General features: G+C 47.0%; 1 protein-coding gene across 6 annotated transcripts in view; it reads right to left on the bottom strand.

The window, feature by feature from the left end:
* Positions 1-20,665, bottom strand: part of KCNAB2 (potassium voltage-gated channel subfamily A regulatory beta subunit 2) — a 107,261-nt gene that overhangs the window by 72,201 nt on the left and 14,395 nt on the right. For 4 of the 6 annotated variants that reach the window (XM_083513166.1, XM_083513164.1, XM_083513165.1 and 1 more), the window contains exon 2: positions 699-819. In XM_083513166.1, coding sequence (XP_083369292.1) covers positions 699-775 — 77 coding nt within the window. In that variant the 5' untranslated portion in view covers positions 776-819. Of the gene's footprint in view, positions 1-698; positions 820-16,050; positions 16,400-16,427; positions 16,604-20,665 lie in introns of those variants that run through there. The other 2 variants (XM_083513163.1, XM_083513162.1) reach the window with 2 other exon arrangements.

The raw sequence follows: 20,665 nt of genomic DNA on the forward strand, positions 1-20,665 counted from the left end.
GGCTGCCCCTTAAATCACATCCAGGGGCAAATGACTGTCAGGATTAGACCTGGGTTGCTAACTTTGATGTGGAGAAGATCAGAAATCAATGGAATAACATTAAGAACCACTGGAGATTTTTCTACATATATGGTGTCCTTGTTCTGGGAAGACAACATTTTGGATTAAAGTTCTTAAGGTTATTTAAAAGAAGAAGAAAAACGCTCTAGGTATTGTATTTTTAGACCCAGAGGTAGTTTTGATCATCTTTCTGAACTTGCAGGGAAACATATAGTGACACTCATAATGTACCTAGTTTATGAGTTAAAAGAAGAAGCTAGTATTGACTTTTGCATTGGAGTACTTAGCACTGGGGTTACAATCTACAGCAGGGTCACATTCATTCTACAAAATATAAAACGATGCACCTGAGGAATTCAAACTTTCCTCATGGAGAGGCGGAAAGGGGCCCCTTTTCCCCAAAGCATCGAAGACCTTACTCAGCCTCCCCTGCGACTTCTGAGATTTCAGAAAACAGCAATCACACACTGTTCATATGGGCTAGAAACTTGACACCCCCACAAAAAAAAACCCGAAGTGGAAACCATCAGAAAACTGATAGAATCTGCATTCAGTACCATGCCCTATCCTACAAAACTGTGGCTTCCCCATTGCCTTTATCTAGCCCTGGAAAGTAGGAAAACGTGTCTGAAGCTCACCTGTAGATCATGCCTGGGGAGCCCGTCTGCCTGTTCGAGAATCTAGCCGGAGAGTCCGTGGTGGATTCCGGATACATGGAGCCCAGCCTCCCGGTTCCAGTTCAAGTTTTTTCAACACCCACTAAAGGAAGCAGGGAAGAGAAAGAGAGAGGAAGAACAGAGTTAGGCAATGCGTATACCAGCCCATCAGCTTACACAACAGAGGCCAAGGATTGCCATTATCTTCCCCTTGCTTCCAGGCTGTCATCCTCCTCATGAAGATGGGTGCCACACACAAAACAGGTCTCACTTTCACCCTAAGATCCACTGCATAAAATTGTACTGAACAGGCAGGGAAGCGGGGAGGAGGAAGAGGATCCCAGTGAGGAATGTAGCAGTGACTGGGACAAGCTGGGGATGAAGGAGAGGTTGGTGTAGGAAGTACTCATGGAGTGATGGAAGATGGAGAGGGGAATCAGTGCACAGGAACCAGAGCATCAGGACCCATCACCTGAGCCAGAGGAGCTCCTTTCTCCACAAACACAGCAGGCTCTGAGGCATAGGGAGCAGCAGGAGGGGTGCTCCAGGAGGCTGAGGCAGGCAAGGGCACCCAGCCCAGCTCCCTAGCTGGCCAGGTGGGGCCTGCTAGCTCTGGGAGGAAGGGTGCAATTCCTCAGCTGCAGTAGGCTCAGGACAGGTGAGGGTCACCTGCCTCGTCAAGCCCAGATGCTACCATCAGCAGGCAAAGTACACAAGGGAAGCAGAGCTGAGCTGCTGTGTCTGTTCAACTTCCCATGTTGGTTGGACCATGGTTTGGATGATCCAGGGAGCTCATCAGGACTGTGCTTGTGTAGGACTAATCTCCATGCGCCCTGGCCCTTGGATTAGCTGCAGGGGTAGGAACCTGGTCTCACTGGACTTTAGAGCTGTTAGCTTTCCAGACTACATGCTAGCATCTGTTGTGGAACCATGCACACCAGCGAGACCAGCCGTCAGGTATCCTATGGTTCAGGACAAAAACAAACAAATAAACTCCCTGCATATCAAAAGCCAGTGCCTCAAGGAAAGAGTAACACCATGCCTTTCTCCCAGAAGTGCTAGGCTTCTACATGCAAGGTTTTTTTTGTTTATATGGAAGAATGGCACAAAAGCCATTGCTTGCATACACTCTTCTGGCAGTCTGAAGCAAGATATTTTTCATAATTCTAATGCCTCCATCTGCGTAACAGCCAGATTGACTTGCAGAAAAGTGCAAAGGGGTAGGCAGGTTCGTTCAGCAGGAGATTTCGGCTGCTAATTACTTAACTTTATGGTTAATTTAGCCCAGCGGACGAAGTGGGGAAGTTGTGCCAGAACCATCTGTGTAGATCATGAGGAGGACTAGCGACATTGAAAGGCTGTTTGTCACTTAAAAAAATAACAATTCTCAGTTCAGGAAACAGATATTCTACAAGATCCAGCTTCACTTAAAAGACGACCTTGCTTGTTTTTGTTTTATTTTATTTTTCATTCCTGGTTGCGCATACACCAATGCTGATTTAGCAATCAGCGGTTGACGCATCTCTTTCTGTGTTCTCTTTTTCATTCAGATTTTGCAAGCCCTCATTCTGTACAAATGTTTCCATTTAAAAAGAACCTTCAAAAACCCACCACGTAACTCAATTCCCTGTTATTGCTAAAAACAGCGCAGCAATTGAGAATAAATTAACCAGGCAAGCAGCAGTATGAAAAGCATGAAAGAGGTGGGTGGTTGTGTGGGTGGGTGGAGGCATGTCAGGGAAAAGAATTAAAGCAGAAAACCATTTAAGGATTGTAACAGATTTAAGGTGCCAGGAATATCAAATCAGGAAATCTGGTGGCTGGACTCGAGTGCTTCACCTGCCATATCACCACCGTAGATGGCCACAAGAGGGAGCTGCTGGTCCCTTAACTGCTCTGGAGCGCCATCAAGGTGGCTGGCTGAAGGAGGTATTGCACCTTGTCTGACTTAAGCGGGCTTTCTTTTTAGCTGACACAAAGGCCCAATAAGGATATTGTAGAGTTGGAAAAAGGTTCAGTAAAGGGCAACCAAAATGATGGAGGGGATGGATTGAGGCACCTATAAGGAAAGGTTACAGCATTTAGGGTGGGCATAGGCAAACTCGGCCCTCCAGCTTTGGGACTACAACTCCCATCATCCCTGACCACTGGTCCTGTTAGCTAGGGGTGATGGGAGCTGTAGTCCCAAAACATCTGGAGGGCCGGGTTTGCCTATGCCTGGTCTAGGGCGTTTTTGTTTGGGTCCCCAGATGTTGTTGGACTACAACTCCCATCATCCCTGAGCTCTGACTTTGCTAGCTGGGGGTGATGGGAGTTGTAGTTCAACAACATCTGGGGACCCACAGGTTGAGAAAGGCTGGTTTAGAGAAAAGAAGAGTAAGAGGTGACATAAAGCATAGAGTTCAGCTATGGAACTCCCTCCTGCAGTGATTGGCACCAACTTAGATGGTTTTAAAAGAGGATTGGGGAAATTTATGGAGGAGGATGGGGCTATCATTGGCTGCTGGACTTGATGGGCCATTGGCTTCAACCAGGAATATTTGGATGTTGAGTGCCAATGTACCCTGGACCTTGCCACCCTCCAAAACTGGGCCTCCCTCCTGGCCTGTTGGAATTGTGTTCTCCGCTAAGGCTCTGCTCATCACGAATTCTCCCTGCTCTCTCCTCCCGAGACAGCCAGGAGCCTCTGCCTCTAAAATAAGACATTGCTGAAACGAGGACAGAAAGCAGAACCCTGAGCAAAGGGGTTGGGTGACAGGCGGAGAGAGACTCCTGCCTCCTGCAGCTTCAAGGATCCTGGGTTGCGCCAAGGTGAGATCACAGGACAAAAGCAAAAACAAAACAAAACAAAAAACCTCGCGTCTTCTTCACTGGCTCATGTAGCGCAGAGAAAACGGAAAACGGGTCTGCAAGCCAATCTTTAGCAGCAGCAACGCACAGCTTCGAATTTCTGCAAGCAAATTTATACACGGCATCTATGGCGACACACACCCTCTCCAATTATTTTGAATTACTTAATGTATATACTGCTGAATGCCTTCCTTTTTTCTTTTTTTTTTGTATTTCCAGGGACATCACCCCTTCTGCTGTTCCAACTCTGTTTTTATATTCTCCAACCTCCTTGGGACTTTCTGGTAAACGGTAAATACAATATTATTTAAATACATAATGATGATGATTTTCGGTTACCTGCCCCTGAGAAACCACTTTTGCTGTTTTGTCCCCAGGGGAGATGATGGGTCGCTAGAAGTAGTTTTTTTAATATTATAATAATAATGCTCCCAAACACTTAACATACATTATCTCTGCAAGCTTCACAACGGCCTCAAAAGGTAGGCCAGCATGATTCAATTCTTGTGTGAAAGTTGAACGGATAAGAGAATAGTGGCTTCTCTAAACCCACCCAGTGAATCAGTGGTAGACGTGAGATTCCTGGCTCACACCAGAAGGATTATTTATTTGGATTGGGCGTGATGTTTTATTGCATTACATTTTACTTTTCAAACATACTGTTAGGAGAAGAGGATGGGGGCAGAAATGGAAAGGACGGAGCTCCCAAACAAGCCCGATATTTAGCATGAATAAGCAGAGTCTTTGAAACGAAAGAAGAAATCGTGCAGCTAAGCTTGCAGCTGCTATAATACAGAGGCAGGAGAATTAGCTAACCACCCAATTTTTCTGCAGTTGTGAAAAGGAAGTGCTTTCTTCTGGGATTGAGACAGACATGAGAGGTTCCAGAAAGCAAAGCAGGAGAAAAGGATGTGGCAGCCCAGTGGCAGATAATGCTGTTATGCAGATCTATGGTGTGGCCACACTTGGTTGAAATTGGAGGAAGGACGGTTTTTCACCCACTCTCATAACATTGAAACTTGTGGACATCCAATGAAGCCGAGTGTTGGAAGGTTCAGGACAGATAAAAGAAAAGACTTCATCACATTGCACAGAGTTAAACTGTGGAACTCACTGCCACAGGAGGCTGGGATGACCACCTACTTGGACGGCTGTAAAAGAGGGCTAGACATATTCATGGGGGAGAGGGCTATTATCCATGGCTGCTAACCACAATGGCTATGCTCTGCCTCCATGGTCAGAGGCAGCAATGCTTACAAATACCAGTTGCTAGAAACCTCAGGAGGAGAGTGTGCTCTTGAGCCCAGATCCCGCTTGCCCTCTGGTTGGCCACTGTGAGAAGATGATGCTGGACTAGATGGGCCCCCTTTGGCCTGATCCAGCAGGCTTGTCAATCCTCTGCATCTCCAAGTATGGCTGACAAAGGCACTTCTCTGAAACCTTGCCCATAGCTCAGTGGGAGAGCAGGTGCTTTGCATGCAGAAGGCTCAATCCCTGGCATGTCCAGGAAAGGTTGGGATCTCCCTCTGCCAGAAATCCTGGAGAGCCATTGCCAGCTTTAGGAGGGTGACTGTGCTCCTAAATCTTCTGAAAGCATGGCCCCCCCAAGGAGGCCACCACCCATGCCCCTAGCTACTAATATGCCCCTTTAAGATCAACTGGAGACACAAATGGTATCATAGAATCATAGAATCATAGAGTTGGAAGAGACCACAAGGGCCATCGAGTCCAACCCCCTGCCAAGCAGGAAACACCATCAGAGCACTCCTGACATATGGTTGTCAAGCCTCTACTTAAAGACCTCCAAAGAAGGAGACTCCACCACACTCCTTGGCAGCAAATTCCACTGTCGAACAGCTCTTACTGTCAGGAAGTTCTTCCTAATGTTTAGGTGGAATCTTCTTTCTTGTAGTTTGGATCCATTGCTCCGTGTCCGCTTGTCTGGAGCAGCAGAAAACAACCTTTCTCCCTCCTCTATGTGACATCCTTTTATATATTTGAACATGGCTATCATATCACCCCTTAACCTCCTCTTCTCCAGGCTAAACATGCCCAGCTCCCTTAGACCAATAGCACCTACGTATCATGTTACAATATGGGTTAAAGGCACACGGTTTACGGAAATCAACCACCAAGCAGGAATTGAACTGACAGCAAATTGATCAGGGTATAATAATAACCCACTGTCAATCAACAACATGTAAACAAATACACACACACACACACACACACACACACACACACATTATCATTAACCAGGCAGCAGGTGAAAAGGAAAGGAATGATGATGAGACTGACTTATCAGAAACTGGACTCTGAAATGCAAATGAATTGCAAGTAACTGGGATGTTAGGACATTATAAGCACCCACATACACACAAAAAACAAGCACTTCAGTGTATAACTGAACTGACTTGGGGATAACTTCATAGGTGCCATTTTTTATAAAGATTTTTTTTAATATAAGAGTAACCAGTCTAAGCGCAAGTCAATAGAGCATGAGGCTTGTGCATCGTCACCTAGTGCTTGATTTGACCCACCTGAGGGGCGCTGGGTAATTTAATGCTGCAACCCAGAGAGAGAATCTAAAGCAGCCTTGGCCCCACTTTTGAGCTGCAATATGAACAGGAGACTACATTGCAAGGCCATCGTAAGTGATTCTGTTGTAAACTGGAAGGTGTGCCGAGGAGGGTGACCAGAATGATCAAGGGTCTGGAAGCTAAGGCCTGTGAGGAATGGTTGAGGGAGCTGGGAATGTTCAGCCTAGAGAAGAGAAGACAGAGAGGTGATATGATGGCCACCTTCAAATATCGGAAAGGCTGTCACAAGGAAGATTGCTTTCCACTGCTCTGGAGGGTATGTCCCGAACCGGCGGATTCAAATTACAAAAAAAGGAGATTACGGCTAAACATTAGGAGGCACTTTCTGATGGCAAGAGTTGTTTGACAGGGGAACTGACTCCAACTGTAAAGGAGAAGACTTTATTTGACCTTATCTACATCAAGCTATATTCTATCTTTATCACCAAACTCCGAATATAATTGCACATTGTATTATTTTTTAATATATCAGTGGCCATGTGATAATTTTAGCTTATAAATTTTATTGTTTAATGTCTTAACTTGTATATTAAGGTACTTTTATAGCTCTGTTTAGAGTAGGTAATGTCTTGATAATATAAATGTTTTAGGTTTTTTATATTAATCCAGTATATTTTCTTTTAATTTTTGAATGGTTCTGTGTACATTGCGGCAGCCTTTGGCTATGTGCAATAAAACTGACGGACTGACTGACTCCCTTGAAAGGTGATGGACCCTCCTTCACTGGAGGCTGTTAAACAGAGGTTGGATGGACATCTGTCAGGGATTCTTTAGCTGTGATTCTTGCATTGCAGAGGGTGGGACTACATGAACCTTGGGAGGTTCCAGCCTACACTGCAATTCTATGGTTCTATTATGCTACTCTATCTCAGAAGAATCCTTGAACCTGTAATATGGGCGTAAGTGTGGACTACAATGCGGGATTATTATTATACTTTGTCTCAGGGGTCCAAATAACTTGGCTGGTCTTGGGTTTCATATACTTGGGGTGCAGCCCCTGGCAGCAAAACTGCCTGGCTCTGCTAGTGGCTTATAGGAGGCATATGAGTATGCAATAGATGACTGAGCAGCAGCTTCCAAATTCTGCACTTTCAGAGGCTCCTTCACACATTGAAACTCCAACTCAACAGGATGAGTCATTCTGGTTTCATTCTAAATAACTGTTTTTATAACATTGTAAGATTTCTTTTTCTTTTACAGGCTTCCTTTTTTATTGTGCATTCATGATGGTATCCTGCTTTCGAAACCACAGTGGTGCCCCGCAAGACGAAATTAATTCGTTCCGCAATTTTTGTCGTCTAGCGAATTTTTCATCTTGCGAATCACGAAATCCCATAGGAATGCATTGAAAATCAATTAATGCGTTCCTATGGTCAAAAAAAGTCCAAACAAAGCCAAATTTGGTACAACAACAGTTTATTAACTGCTCTTTAAAGTCACACATACTGTAAAGAGCAGTTCAAAAATTTAAGGGAAAATAAATTAACTTTATAAACAAAACATGTCTTTGTTTTTAGACAAAGAAAAAAAAGTCGCAAGACGTTTTCGTCTTGCGAAGCAAGCCCATAGGGAAATTCGTCTTGCGAGGCAAATTGAAAATGGAAAAACCTTTCGTCTAGCGAGTTTTTTGTCTTGCGAGGCATTCGTCTTGCGAGGTACCACTGCATTTGCACCCGTTAAAAGTCCCAGGGCAAAAACGCTGCTCCATTTCCAATCATTGCATGCCGTATACCACCCTGCCAAAATCCGGTAACATTTTTTTTTTACAGCATGTATGCTCTGGTTTGTTTACTGCCCTGAATTTAGTTGTGCAGGACGAGAGGTGCCCTTCGAGATGGCACAATAATGCACTTACATTGGGGCAGCATCACAGAGCAACTATTAAAGAAGAATGACATACCAAAGTCAACACCATCTCCTGTGCCAACACCATTTCTGTATTGTAATGCAATATGTGAAAACCAATAAAAATAAGCAAAGAAGAAAAAGAAGAAGAAGAATGACGTGTGGTTGGTCCAGTATAAACCTACTGCTAGTATTGCATTCATGAATGGTGGCAGGATATAGTAAAGGTAAAGGGACCCCTGACCATTAGGTCCAGTCATGACCGACTCTGGGGTTGCGGTGCTCATCTCGCTTTACTGGCCGAGGGAGCCGGAGTACAGCTTCCGGGTCATGTGGCCAGCATGACTAAGCCGCTTCTGGCGAACCAGAGCAGCACACAGAAACACCGTTTACCTTCCTGCCAGAGTGGTACCTATTTATCTACTTGCACTCTGACGTGCTTTCGAACTGCTAGGTTGGCAGGAGCAGAAGCAACGGGAGCTCACCCCGTTGCGGGGATTCGAACCGCCGACCTTCTGATCGGCAAGTCCTAGGCTCTGTGGTTTAACCCACAGTGCCACCCGCATCTCTTGGTGGCAGAATATATCCCCCCCCCAAAAAAAAACACATCTGAAGGGGCCACACAGTTTTGTTTGTATCAATTTATTGGTAAACCGCACAGGGGACCTTTTAAGAATGCAAGGAGAGCTTGCTGGATCAGGCCAACGGCCCATCTAGTCCAGCCTCCCGTTCTCACAGTGGCTGACCAGATGTCTGTGGGAAGCCCACGAGCAGGATTCGAACACAAGACTCCTCTCTCCTCCTGTGGTTTCCAGCAGCTGGTATTTAGGAGCATTGCTGCCTCCAGTTGTGGAGGCAGAGCAGAGCCTGTTGGAAGTTTCAGGACAGATAAAAGAAAGGACTTCTTCATGCAGTGCATATTAAAACTATGGCACAGAGGTGGCTGCCAACGTGGATGGCTTGAAAAGAGGACTGGATAAAGTCAATGACCAGTCTCTGCAATGGCTATGTTCTGCCTCTATGGCTGGAGGCCGCAATGCTTCTGAATACCACTTGCTTTGCCACCTAGAAAGTAAACCATGCTGTATCTACACACAAAAACACACACTCTGTCCATGAGAATTTCACCCAAATTTTATCTGGCCCCTGCTCATTTCCGAACACTATTATACTAGTATTATTGTTATAATTCATATTTGTATACTGCCCTATCTCCGCAGGTCTTGGGGCGGTTCACAACATAAAATCGCAACATAAAAACACAAAATATATAATAGAAATAAAAACAAGAACAAGCCAATAACCCACCACCCCAACACATTTATTTTCTCATTTTTATTTATATCCTGCCCATCCGACATATATAAAAACATAATAAAACTACACAGGGCTGCTTTCAGGTGTCTTCTGAAGGCTGGATAGTTACTTATCGCCTTGGCTCGGGGGTCGCGTAACTCCATACCCTCCAAGCTTTCTCTGATGAAAATAGGGACGTCCTAAGGAAAAGCGGGACTATCCAGGATCAAATCAGAAACCACGACGGCTTCTGTAAATCCAGGACTGTCCCTGGAAAATAGGGGCACTTGGAGGGTCTGTGTTTATTATTTATTTATGAAAATAATTAGATACCACTGTTCATAAAAAAGGGGGGGGGGAGGAATCCAAGCAGTTTACAACCAGTCATTAGTTCCCTGCACATTAAGTATGAATGGTGGGTAAAGTTTGCCCCTGCTGACCCGGGAGCTTCAAGTTTCTCAGCATCCTGATTTTAAGGCCATTACGGCCAGCTTCAGTTTCATCAGGTTAAAAGCTTCTGCCAAAGAAATCCAGCACGGCTACAGCTCCCTCAGAGAGAGGGGTCTTTAGGCCAAGGAGAAGGAGCGGCGAAGACACTCTGGGTTGAAAGGCGTCATGGAAAAAGAGGCTCACAGAGACAGTGTTCTTCTTGAGTTCACTCCAGGATAGGGACATATTGTTGCACAAACCGCAATCTCCAAGTGGTGTTTCTTGGAATGAAGGTTGGCGGAGACTGTGGTGTCTTTAGTACGAATGGTCTTATTAGCACATATATAGAAGCTGAGCCTTGGAGGGATGGGCTTACAGCTTTAAGACCTCCAACCGACTTCGCTTTCTCATTCAGTTTCCAGAGAAGCACCAAGTCACAGTTCTTTGGGTCCAGTACAGAGCAAGGCCTGCCCTCCATCTTCCAGCATCAACCAAAAATCACACACGGAACATCTGGCAATTACTCTTCACCTTATGAGGTGATGTCACTTCCCATTAGGTGGGGAGAATTACCCCCCCCCCCAATTATCTCCATGGCAACAGATCAACATCTTTCTAACATAAATGGCAGTACTGAACTGGCCAGGGTCTGGCTGGTTTGCTCTTATAGATTCTACTGTCATCTACGCAGGGTCACAGGTTTGGAAGGGACCCACGGGCACCATCCAGACTGACCCTCCAAAACTTAAAACACTATGAAGCTGTCTAATATCAGTCTATTTGATCTACTCTTGACTGCTAAAAGTTCTTTCCCAGCCCGAAACTTGGAGATGCCTTGGACTCCAGTGCTGCTCTGCTGTGGAGAACAAGATCGTCTTGAGATGACCATGCTGTAAGATCTGGACTCCCTCCATCTAAATTCAGGTGTAAATAGGTGACTAAATCGTATTTCCTTAAAGCTACGACAGCCTCCGCCGTGTCTTCAATTCTTCAAAGGAGCACAGACCCTGCTTGGCAGAGATTGGGATGTTGTTTGGGGTATTTTTCAAGGGAGAAACAGGTACAGTGGTACCTCGGGTTACATACACTTCAGGTTACACACTCCGCTAACCCAGAAATAGTACCTCGGGTTAAGAACTTTGCTTCAGGATGAGAACAGAAATTGTGCTCCGGTGGCGCAGCAGCAGGGGGAGGCCCCATTAGTTAAAGTGGTGCTTCAGGTTAAGAACAGTTTCAGGTTAAGAACGGACCTCCGGAACAAATTAAGTACTTAACCCGAGGTACCACTGTACTCACCCAAACCATTTCCAAGGGAGAAGTGAGTGGTGGGAAGGGATGGGTTAGGGACTTTGGGGGAGACCCCTGCCCAGGCCCATGCAGAGCTTGTATGAGGCTTGGGGCAGGAGTCCCTGATCAGCTGGCACGGGGCATTCTTGGCATGGCAGTGTAATTCTGGCAGGCCCCTGGTGGTGCCCACCTCCCCCCAGCTGGCTTAGCCCTCTGAGGTCATGGGTAAATGTACCCAGCTGCCCTCCTGCCTCTGCATGGGTCTTGCCCCTGTCCCAAACCTTAACCGCCTCTAAGATTCACCAGCCTGCATATAAATGAAGCCTGATTCCTTCTGCCAAGGGTCCAAGAGCTTCCCAAGGCAACAAATGTGGAGACAAAAGCATGCTCACTGATAGCCATTTTTATATTCTGACCCTAGCGGGGAGGAGGCTGGCATGGAGATAAGTCAGCTTCCAATTCAACACCAGCTGGACTTTTTGGGGGTTTACCTCCTACACAGGATGTGAATACTTAATGCAATTCCTCGCTCATGGGAGGAAACTTAACAAAGGTATTAGAATCTTTTCTTTGCCAGCTGAATGGGAGCCAGCAGTGTGATGCTGCTGCTAAACAAGCTAATGCAATCTTCGCTGCATTAACAGAAGCAGAGTTGTCCAGCTCACAAGGAGTAATAATTCCACTCTGTTCCGTGCTAGTCAAGCTGCAATCTGGAGGGCTGTGCCCAGCTCTGGGCACTGTATTTTAAGAAAGATATTGACACTATACAGTGGTACCTCAGGTTACAGACGCTTCAGGTTACAGACACTTCAGGTTATAGACTCCGCCAGAAATAGTACCTCGGATTAAGAACTTTGCTTCAGGATGAGAACAGAAATCGTGCAGCAGCGGCACGGTAGCAGCGGGAGGCCTCATTAGCTAAAGTGTTAACTCAGGTTAAGAACAGTTTCAGGTTAAGAACGGACCTCCAGAACGAATTAAGTTCTTAATCCGAGGTACCACTGTACTGCACGTTCTTTGAGTGGGGATTCGGGGGTGGGGTTGGTCAGGCAGGACGGGGGGGGGGGGATAAGAAAATCAGAATAGATCAGAATGGAGCCGATGGATCAGGTCAATGGTCCAGCATCCCGTTCTCAAAGTGGCCAACCAGATGCCCCAGTGGGAAACCTGCAAGCAGGATCCAAGCCCAAGAGCCCTCTCCTCCCTTGCAGTTTCCAGCAACTGGTATTCAGAAGCATTGTTGCCTCTGACAGTGGAGGCGGAACATAATCATCATGGCTAATAGCCGTCGATGGCCCTCTGCTCAAGGAATTTGTCAATCCTCTTTTAAAGCCAACCGAGTTTTCTTTCTTTTGTGCACAACTACGAAGCTCTGTTTTCCTTGTATGGGCATGTTTCGTTACTTGAATTTAAAAATCAATTTTTAGGAAAGCCATCCATTGCTTCCTGTGGCAGTGAGTTCCAGAGCTGAACTCTGCACTGTGCGATAAAGGCCTTTCTTTTTATGTGCCCTGAATCTTCCATTTTATCCATGCCATGCAAAGTTCTACAAACTTCCAGTTTAGTTGAGATTCCTCAGTTACAGGGAGTTGGACTAAATGACCCCAAGGGTCCCTTTCCAACTCTACAAGTCTACGGTTATGCTCTCTCCCCACTCCCTAGATCATTTTGGTTGCCTTTCTCTGAACCTTTTCCAAATCTACAATACCCTTTTGTAGGTGACATGACCAGAGCTGTGCGCAGCAGTCCAAACGCAGTTGCACTACAGATTTGTAAAATAGCTTTAATATATTGGCAGCTTTATTTTTCAATTCGTTCCCTGAAGATCCCTAGCAGGGGAGATGCCTTTTTACATCACTGCTGCTCATTAGTCCTGTGAAAGAGCTGGGCCTGTTAATCTTTCCTGGAGAAGAGAAGGAGGGGCATGGTAGATCTCCAGGGTGCTGTCATGCCACAAAAGACAGGGTAAAGATTTCAGCTCAGCGGTAGCATAAACTTTGGCCCCATTTGCCCTATACAGTGGTACCTTGGGTTAAGAACTTAATTCGTTCTGGAGGTCCGTTCCCAACCTGAAACTGTTCTTAACCTGAAGCACCACTTTAGCTAATGGAGCCTCCCGCTGCCGCCACTGCACGATTTCTATTCTCCTCCTGAAGCAAAGTTCTTAACCCAAGGTACTATTTCTGGGTTAGTGGAGTCAGTAACCTGAAGCGTCTGTAACCTGAAGCATCTGTAACCCGAGGTACCACTGTATATTGAAAGCAATATCCCACCACTTGAAAAAGCTACGGCTTCCGCTGAGGAATCATGGGAAGTGTAGTTTCTTAATGGTGGTTAGAGTTGCTAGAAGACACTCACACCCACACCCATTAGTTTATAGAAAAGATAAGGAAGAGAGGACACGTGTTGGAAGTTTATAGAATTACGCCTGGCATGGAGAAAGCAGACAGACAAAAGGTTTTCCTCCCTCCCTCCCTAGCACTAGAACGTGTGGACCTGAATGTTGGAAGATTCAGGACAGACAAAAGCAAGTCCTTCTCCATGCAGCACCTAGTTTAAACTATGGAACTCACTGCCACAGGAGGCAGTGATGGTCACCCACTTGGATGGTGGACAGTAGTAGCCATGATGGCTATGCTCTGCCTACACAGCAGGAGGCAGCAATGCTTCTGAATACCAGTTGCTGGAAACCACAGGAGGGGAGAGGGCTCTTGTGCTTGAATCCTCCTTATGGGTTTCCCACTGGGGGCAACTGGTTGGCCAGTGTGAGAACAGGATGCTGGACTAGATGGGCCATTGGCCTGATCCAGTAAGCTCTTTTTATGTTATGTTCACTTTCTTCATGTCTCTAAAATGCCATTGAATAATTAGGACACTCTCTCCTCCCTACAGCACCTTATTTTATCCTCACGGTTGCTTTTGCTCTTGAATATTAGAGGGCTGGTGGGGAAATTGTTGTCTTCCTACTGGTACCCAACAGAATGATCCCATCCTCCCGGCTAAGAGGCTAACTGTGTAATTGAAATGTCACTAGGCAGAAATTTCTCTTGCATGCACCGATCTTCCATCGCAAACTCATTTTCTCTGAGCTGAGAAATGGCGGGACGTCAAGCCAAGCCAAAAATATCTAGCAGAAGCTGGGAATTACAGAAGCATGAATTTTAATAAGTGGGAAGAAAAGCTGCTTTCTCCCCATGGGCACATCAGGAAGTCATCGCTCCTTGACTGTGGCCAGAGTGTTGGCAACAACTGCAGCTTACAGAAGGAAGTTCACACGGAGCTCAGAGCACACGGAGCTCAGAGCAGCCTCCTCTAACCCCCTTTTCAGAAACCCTCCAGTTAGCAAAAAGCAAATAGAGGGATACACACCACCCATCATGCAGAATTTAGAAAGTCCCAGGTTGAGTTCCGGGCAGCTCTAGGTAGGACCGGGAAAGCCCCATCCGAAAACCTGGAGGGCCACTGCCTGTTGGTGCAGCCAGTGCTAAGCTAGACAGAGGAATGCTTTTACACTGTAGAAAGGAGTTTCCTATCTTTCATATTGTGCTGTGATTAAAACAGCGAACTGCGCTCAAAACTAAAAAATTGGGTACTGAAATGAAACAGGCAAACCTTAGCAGATCTATGGCAACATGCGAATTCCACAGTCCAAAACTGGAAATTGCTCTTTTCCTGTTTTTGTTGGCGCAGTCACCCCCTGCAGCTCCCCACTGCCCTGCCTGCACCCTAAACTGGTCCCACTGAGCGCTCTGCCAGCAGCCTCTCTCAAAGTGGTGCACTGTGACGTCCACTGCCCGTCCGCAATCAGGGCCACCAACCCTTCTCAGCAGTTTCCTTCGCCGCTGCCTTGCGTTACAGAATCCTAGCTGTTCCCCATCCTATCCTTTTCCTTTCAAAGTGCAATTAATTTCAGGGCAGAGACGAAACACTTGTGCCTGACAGATCACCCTCCTCTCAGATGCACTGCAGGTGATGTTCAGGCAGCTGCGTCTCCCCCCCCCCCCCCACCGATTGATTTCAACCCAGTCCTTTCTTCACTTCCACCCTCAGCTTTTGGCAGCACCGGAGGAAAACCACAAGAGAGCAGAGAGAACAAAGGGCAGAGGAGAATCTGTGTGCTAAAATGTCCCCTTCCTTTAAAAAACCCCCACAAAAAACAAAACAAAACAGAATCCACTTTGTTTTCCTTGCACCAGAAAAAGGGGCAGCCTAGTTTTTCTAGCTAGATACCATGGAAACGGCTATGCCGATTAGCTGGTCAACCTGGAAACACACGGGTCGGGAATTAACCGCAAACTATGAGCTGCAATGAAGGAGAGGTTTCTTCTGCCTGTGGCAGCACATCGGTCCCCGCATTCCACCTCTTCAATCGTCCTAAAATAATGTGGGGTTTGATGCTGCAAGGAACATAGATTGCAGAAAATAATGGGGGAAGGAGTTAATAACAGCTATTGGTGGTACCATGGGGGAAGGACTTTACGGGGGCACTCCAGGGAATGTGTGTGTGTGTGTGTGTGTGTGTGTCCCCACAAGTGCATGTTTTGGAGAAAGCAAAATAAAACACGTTAAAGAGCAAAACCACTGCCTCCCCATCCCCAAATCCATTAAGCCCCAGAGTCTAAAATAAGCCAAGTCCACTATTTGGGTTCTGCCTTTTGTCTTTCAAAGAGGCCAGCCTCCTCTGCCTCTTTGGTTGCTTCCTAGAAGCCCCACCGAGGCTGCAGCCCTCTATACATGCTTCCAGGGGAGCGAGTTCCCTTGAACCCAACGGGACACGCTCTTTCTGATGAAACATGCATAGGATTTCCCAAGAGCCCAGCAAAAGCACCCGGGCACACACCGGCTTCCTGTCGCCCTGCATCTGCCGGAGAGAGAAGTGAACTCAAGGAGAAATCGTCGCCTGCAGCAAAGAAAGGAAATTGGGGAGGCGGGCGGAGGAGAGAGCTTCCAAAAACAGGGGAGGGAGAGAGGTCACCCCAGAAGTCAAAGGGAATAAGAGAGAGAGAGAGAGAGAGAACCGCACCTACCTTAGATGTTGTCGCTTCTTTTCTAGACCGGCAGTCAAGAAAAAAAGCAAGCGGCAAAGTAAAGGAGACGCGGGCGATGGATCTAGCAAGCAGGCATGGTGGAAAAAAATGTAATAAGCCAGACGGCTGGATGGACGAGCAATTGGGGAGGGGGGGGGAGCAGGGCAAAAAAAAAAAAAAAAAAGAACAGAGAAAGGTGTTCTCTTTCTACCCCATTCCTTTCCAGGTTCTAGACAGGCAACTTATTTATTTATTTAGTATGGGCAGAGAGAGAGAGAGAGAGACACGAGCCGAAATCCATTTGGCAGTGCGTGGGCAAGAGAGATGCAGCCCCCTCCTTTCCCTCTCTCTCACTGCCGCAACAGCCTCGTTTGTACCTTCAAAGCCTGAGTCAGCAGGAATCTGCTCTGCCAGCCATCGCATTGGCAGCTGATGCTGTTTTTGTAAATTCTGCCTCCCCCCCCCCCTCTACTCCTGACACACTACTCCTCCCGGATTGCGGCTAAATGTGGAGATGGTTTGCTCCGGAGGCGTCTGCTGATTAATTGTGTGGGCATCGGAACACGGCAAAGAGGAGAGCCCCCACCCCACCCCCGTGTGGCTGCAAGACAGGTGTCGCAATGGTCAGGTGATGGGGAGCTAGGTGGGCAGGCGGGGGGGTGTGGATGGCAGCAGTTAACTGCTCCCAAAAGTTCAGATTTATCTCAGGGTCAAGATCCGGAGGATGTGAGAGAGAGGGGAAAGAGAACACTGTTGGCTCCATCCTCTGGGGACAGGCCAAGGGACAATGGGATTAAACCTACCGATGAGGCAGATTTAGGTAAAACTCCTGGCAAGAAAAATCTCTAGGCTAGCCACTGACTTTTTGGCAAAGTCCAAGTCAGTCCAACTGGCCTAACTTGCCAGAACTGTCTGCTCTGCCTCAGAGGGCTTCTCCGGGGTCTTGGGCAGAGATTGTACCTGGAATCTCCTGCATGCAAGGTGTGGGGTCAACCTAGAGGGGATGGAAAGAACACCAGGTTCAAGGTGCTTGTACAGTATTTATTCAAACAACTTGGGTCCAGGATACCTCAAAGACTACTTGATCCCTTATATCACTGCTTGATCAGTGAGGTCTTCGGGGGAGTCACAATTAGTGGTCTCCCATGGCTTGGATGCATGGTTCGTAGCAACCAGGAACTGTGCTGGGTTCAGTATTGTGGGTCCAGTTTTATGGCACACCCTTCAAGCTGAGGCCAAACAGACCCTTGCCCTGTTTAACCTCTAGCACTTACGGAATACACACACACACACACACACACACACACACACACACACCAGCAGGCATTTTAACCGAATTCTGGTTTTACAGTTTTAGCTCCTGTTTAGTTTCATTTTATTTACTTCTCCCATACTACAATTAAGTGGCATATAAATGGTTGAATTAAATAAAAACACTTGAAAACAAAGTGAGCAACTCACACATTTCCCTTCCATGGAAAACAACAGAAATCTCAAAATATGTATGCAAACGTGTAGTTCTTTAAAAAAAAAAACATTTAAACACATGTTTCCCTTTCAAAAGACACATGCAAAATCCATATTTTGCTAGATTTAAGCTACTGGTGACAATTAACAGAAGCATGAAATCTGCTGGGTACCTCAACTCTGGTCTGCACATTAGCCCAAGAGGTGCAGATCAGGATGTTTGTATCCACAAAGATAAAATTCCTTGGGCAAAATTCACCCATGCAGCAAAATCCTTATACCTGTTTGCTCAGAGGTAAGTCCCACCATGCTCCAAGAGATTTACTGCCATGTGTAGGCAAAAGATTGCAGACCAAATTAACATTCCCTCCCAGCCTAGCAGGGCTTTTCCTGGTACTTTCAGTGACACAGTAGTAGCAGAGCTTTTGGGTTGCTCTCCATTGCTCTTTAGCACCACCATTGTGGATGGTCAGTGAGGCGCACTGCAGCTTAGCAGAGGTCAGGTGATTCCAGGGACCAATGGAGATCCACTTGGTCATATAAAACACCTGACTCTGGGCTAGGTCTTGCATGTAAGCTGCTTAAGGTTGTAGACAACTAACTCAGGGCAGACCCGCAAAAATTAACCGAGGTCCATTAATTTCAGCAACTTGCCTCTGAGTAGAACTAGCACTGAATGGAACCCTAAAGTGTTCAGGTACAAACTGAGCCACTTGCGGACTCTCCATCCTTACAAACCTGAATGCTTGATTCCTGGTTTGGACTATACAACTGCATCATCATCAATCATGATGATGATGATGGTGCTACCTGCTGCAGTGGTACTTGCTCGCCTCCAGACAACTGGCTTTTCAAGCACAATCCTCTTTAACAACCCCACTTTTGTATTGCTGGGACCTAAGTGTGGGTGGTGCTATGGTCTAAACCACAGAGCCTAGGGCTTGCTGATCAGAAGGTTGGCGGTTCGAATCCCCGCGATGGGGTGAGCTCCCGTTGTTCAGTCCCAGCTCCTGCCAACCTAGCAGTTCAAAAGCACATCAAAGTGCAAGTAGATAAATAGGTACCACTCCGGCAGGAAGGTAAACAACGTTTGTGTGTGCTGCTCTGGTTTGCCAGAAGCAGCTTAGTCATGCTGGCCACATGACCCGGAAGCTGTATGTCGGCTCCCTTGGCCAATAAAGCGAGATGAGCGCCGCAACCCCAGAGTCATCCGCAACTGGACCTAACGATCAGGGGTACCTTTACCTTTTAAGGCGGAGACAGGAGGCTGTGTTATACGTAGCCAGACAACTGGTGGACCCAATTCAGTATTACTCACACTGACTTGCTGAGGCTTTCCAGAGATTCTCCCCCAGCCCTAGCTGCGTTTGAACCTGAGACTGTAGAGCTAAGTCCATTCCCTAAGGGGCTTAGCAAAGGAGCTGGAATGCCCAACCCCTTCTGACCTTTCCACAATGTGGTGACTATCCTGTTTGGAGGAAAACATTGCTCAGCATGCATATAGGACTTTTTAGTTCAGAGAAAGGGTAAAAGGTGACATGACAGAAGTTCCTAAATTTATACGTGGCATGGAAGAAGTGGATAAAGAAAAGTTTTTCTCCCTCTCTCATAGCACTGGGACTTGGGGACATCCGATGAAGCTGAATGTCAGAAGGTTCAAGACAGATAAAAGAAAGGACTTCTTCACGCAGCGCATAGTTAAACTGTGGAACTCCCTCCTACAGGAGGAAGTGATGGTTACCAACTTGGATGGCTTTAAAGGAGGAATGGACAAATTCATGGAGCATATCAGTGGCTACCAGTCATGATGGCTGTGCTCTGTCTCCATGACCGGAGGCAGCAACGCTTCTGAGTACTATTTGATGCAAACTGCAGGAGGGGAGAGTCAGTCCTCTTGTGTCTGAATACTTGTTGCAGGCTTCCCATTGGGGCATCTGGTCAGCCACTGTGAGAACAGGATGCGGGACTCGATGGGCCATTGGCGTGATCCAGCCTCCTCTTCTTGTGATCCACCAGCAACCAGCGTCTGAGGAGAATGATGCCCTTTCCGCTGCGTTCTCCACCAGGCTCACTCCTGTTTTCTGGGGACATCTTGCCTCACCTCATGTGACCTTGCTGCTACAACCCCCTTTCGCCAGCTCTGACACTACACCAGCCTTCAAGCAAAGAGGCAAAATGGCCTGGAGCCAACACTGCTCTCTACCTCAAGAGACCTTTCGACACGCGAGACCCATCTGCTCCCTGCTAATTGCCTTCCACTTCCTTCGCCACTGCCCAACGGTTCCTCCAAGTGGTTTGGAAGAGAAAAAATGGCCAAGTAATTAAATTGCTCTTGACTTCAAGGCAAGAGGTGTAGCAGCTTCACTGTGGGCCAACTCTCTCTGCTGGGGGTAGCAGAGAGCAATTATATTGATGGACGGTGAAACCTTCCAAGCCGAGTGTTTACATAAAGAGGTTAGAAGCTCAGAGAATGTGGGAGTCCTTTTTGGTGGCCTGGAGGGGATGTTGATGAAGATAACTAGACAAGGGCCTAGAAGACACCAAGTGGAGATTTGTCCCACCACCAGAGTCACCAACTCCTCCTCTCTCTGCTTGTCTTTTGATCAAAGCAAAGAAAGATATAAGATAAGGAGAACATAGAAGATGGATAAGGGAAATAGCTACCATTGCTTTGCCGTTTGCCCAAATGGATGCCTAAGCCATGACCTGCTTCCCGCCTCTTGGGAAGCTGGGATCCCTGCCAGCCGGCACTATACACACTGGACCGTCTTGAAAGTCCCTGTGGGCACCTGTTACTTAGCAACACCCTTAGCTCATGCCACCTTGGGGAATTCCCAAGATGCAAGAGGGTGCATTTAACGCTCTGCAGTCTGTCGGCTGCTCACAAGGTTGTCAAGCCTCTCCGCCAAATTCTGAGAAGCAAGGAAGAAAAACCAGGTTCTGTTGCCACATCTCTCTCACTGGCTATGTCCAGCGGAGGGGAGCCTTTTTCAGACCAAAAGCCACATTCTGTTGTGGGCAATCTTGAGAGGGGGTGGCGCTTAAGAAGAGCCTGCTGGATGAGGCCAATGACTCATCTAGTTAAGCATCCTGTTCTCACACTGGCCAACCAGGTGCCTGTGGGAAACCAGGGAGCAGAACATGAGCA

This window comes from Podarcis liolepis, assembly GCF_965112155.1.
Source record: "Podarcis liolepis genome assembly, chromosome: 7".
In the NCBI taxonomy this organism is placed as follows: Eukaryota; Metazoa; Chordata; class Lepidosauria; order Squamata; family Lacertidae; genus Podarcis; species Podarcis liolepis.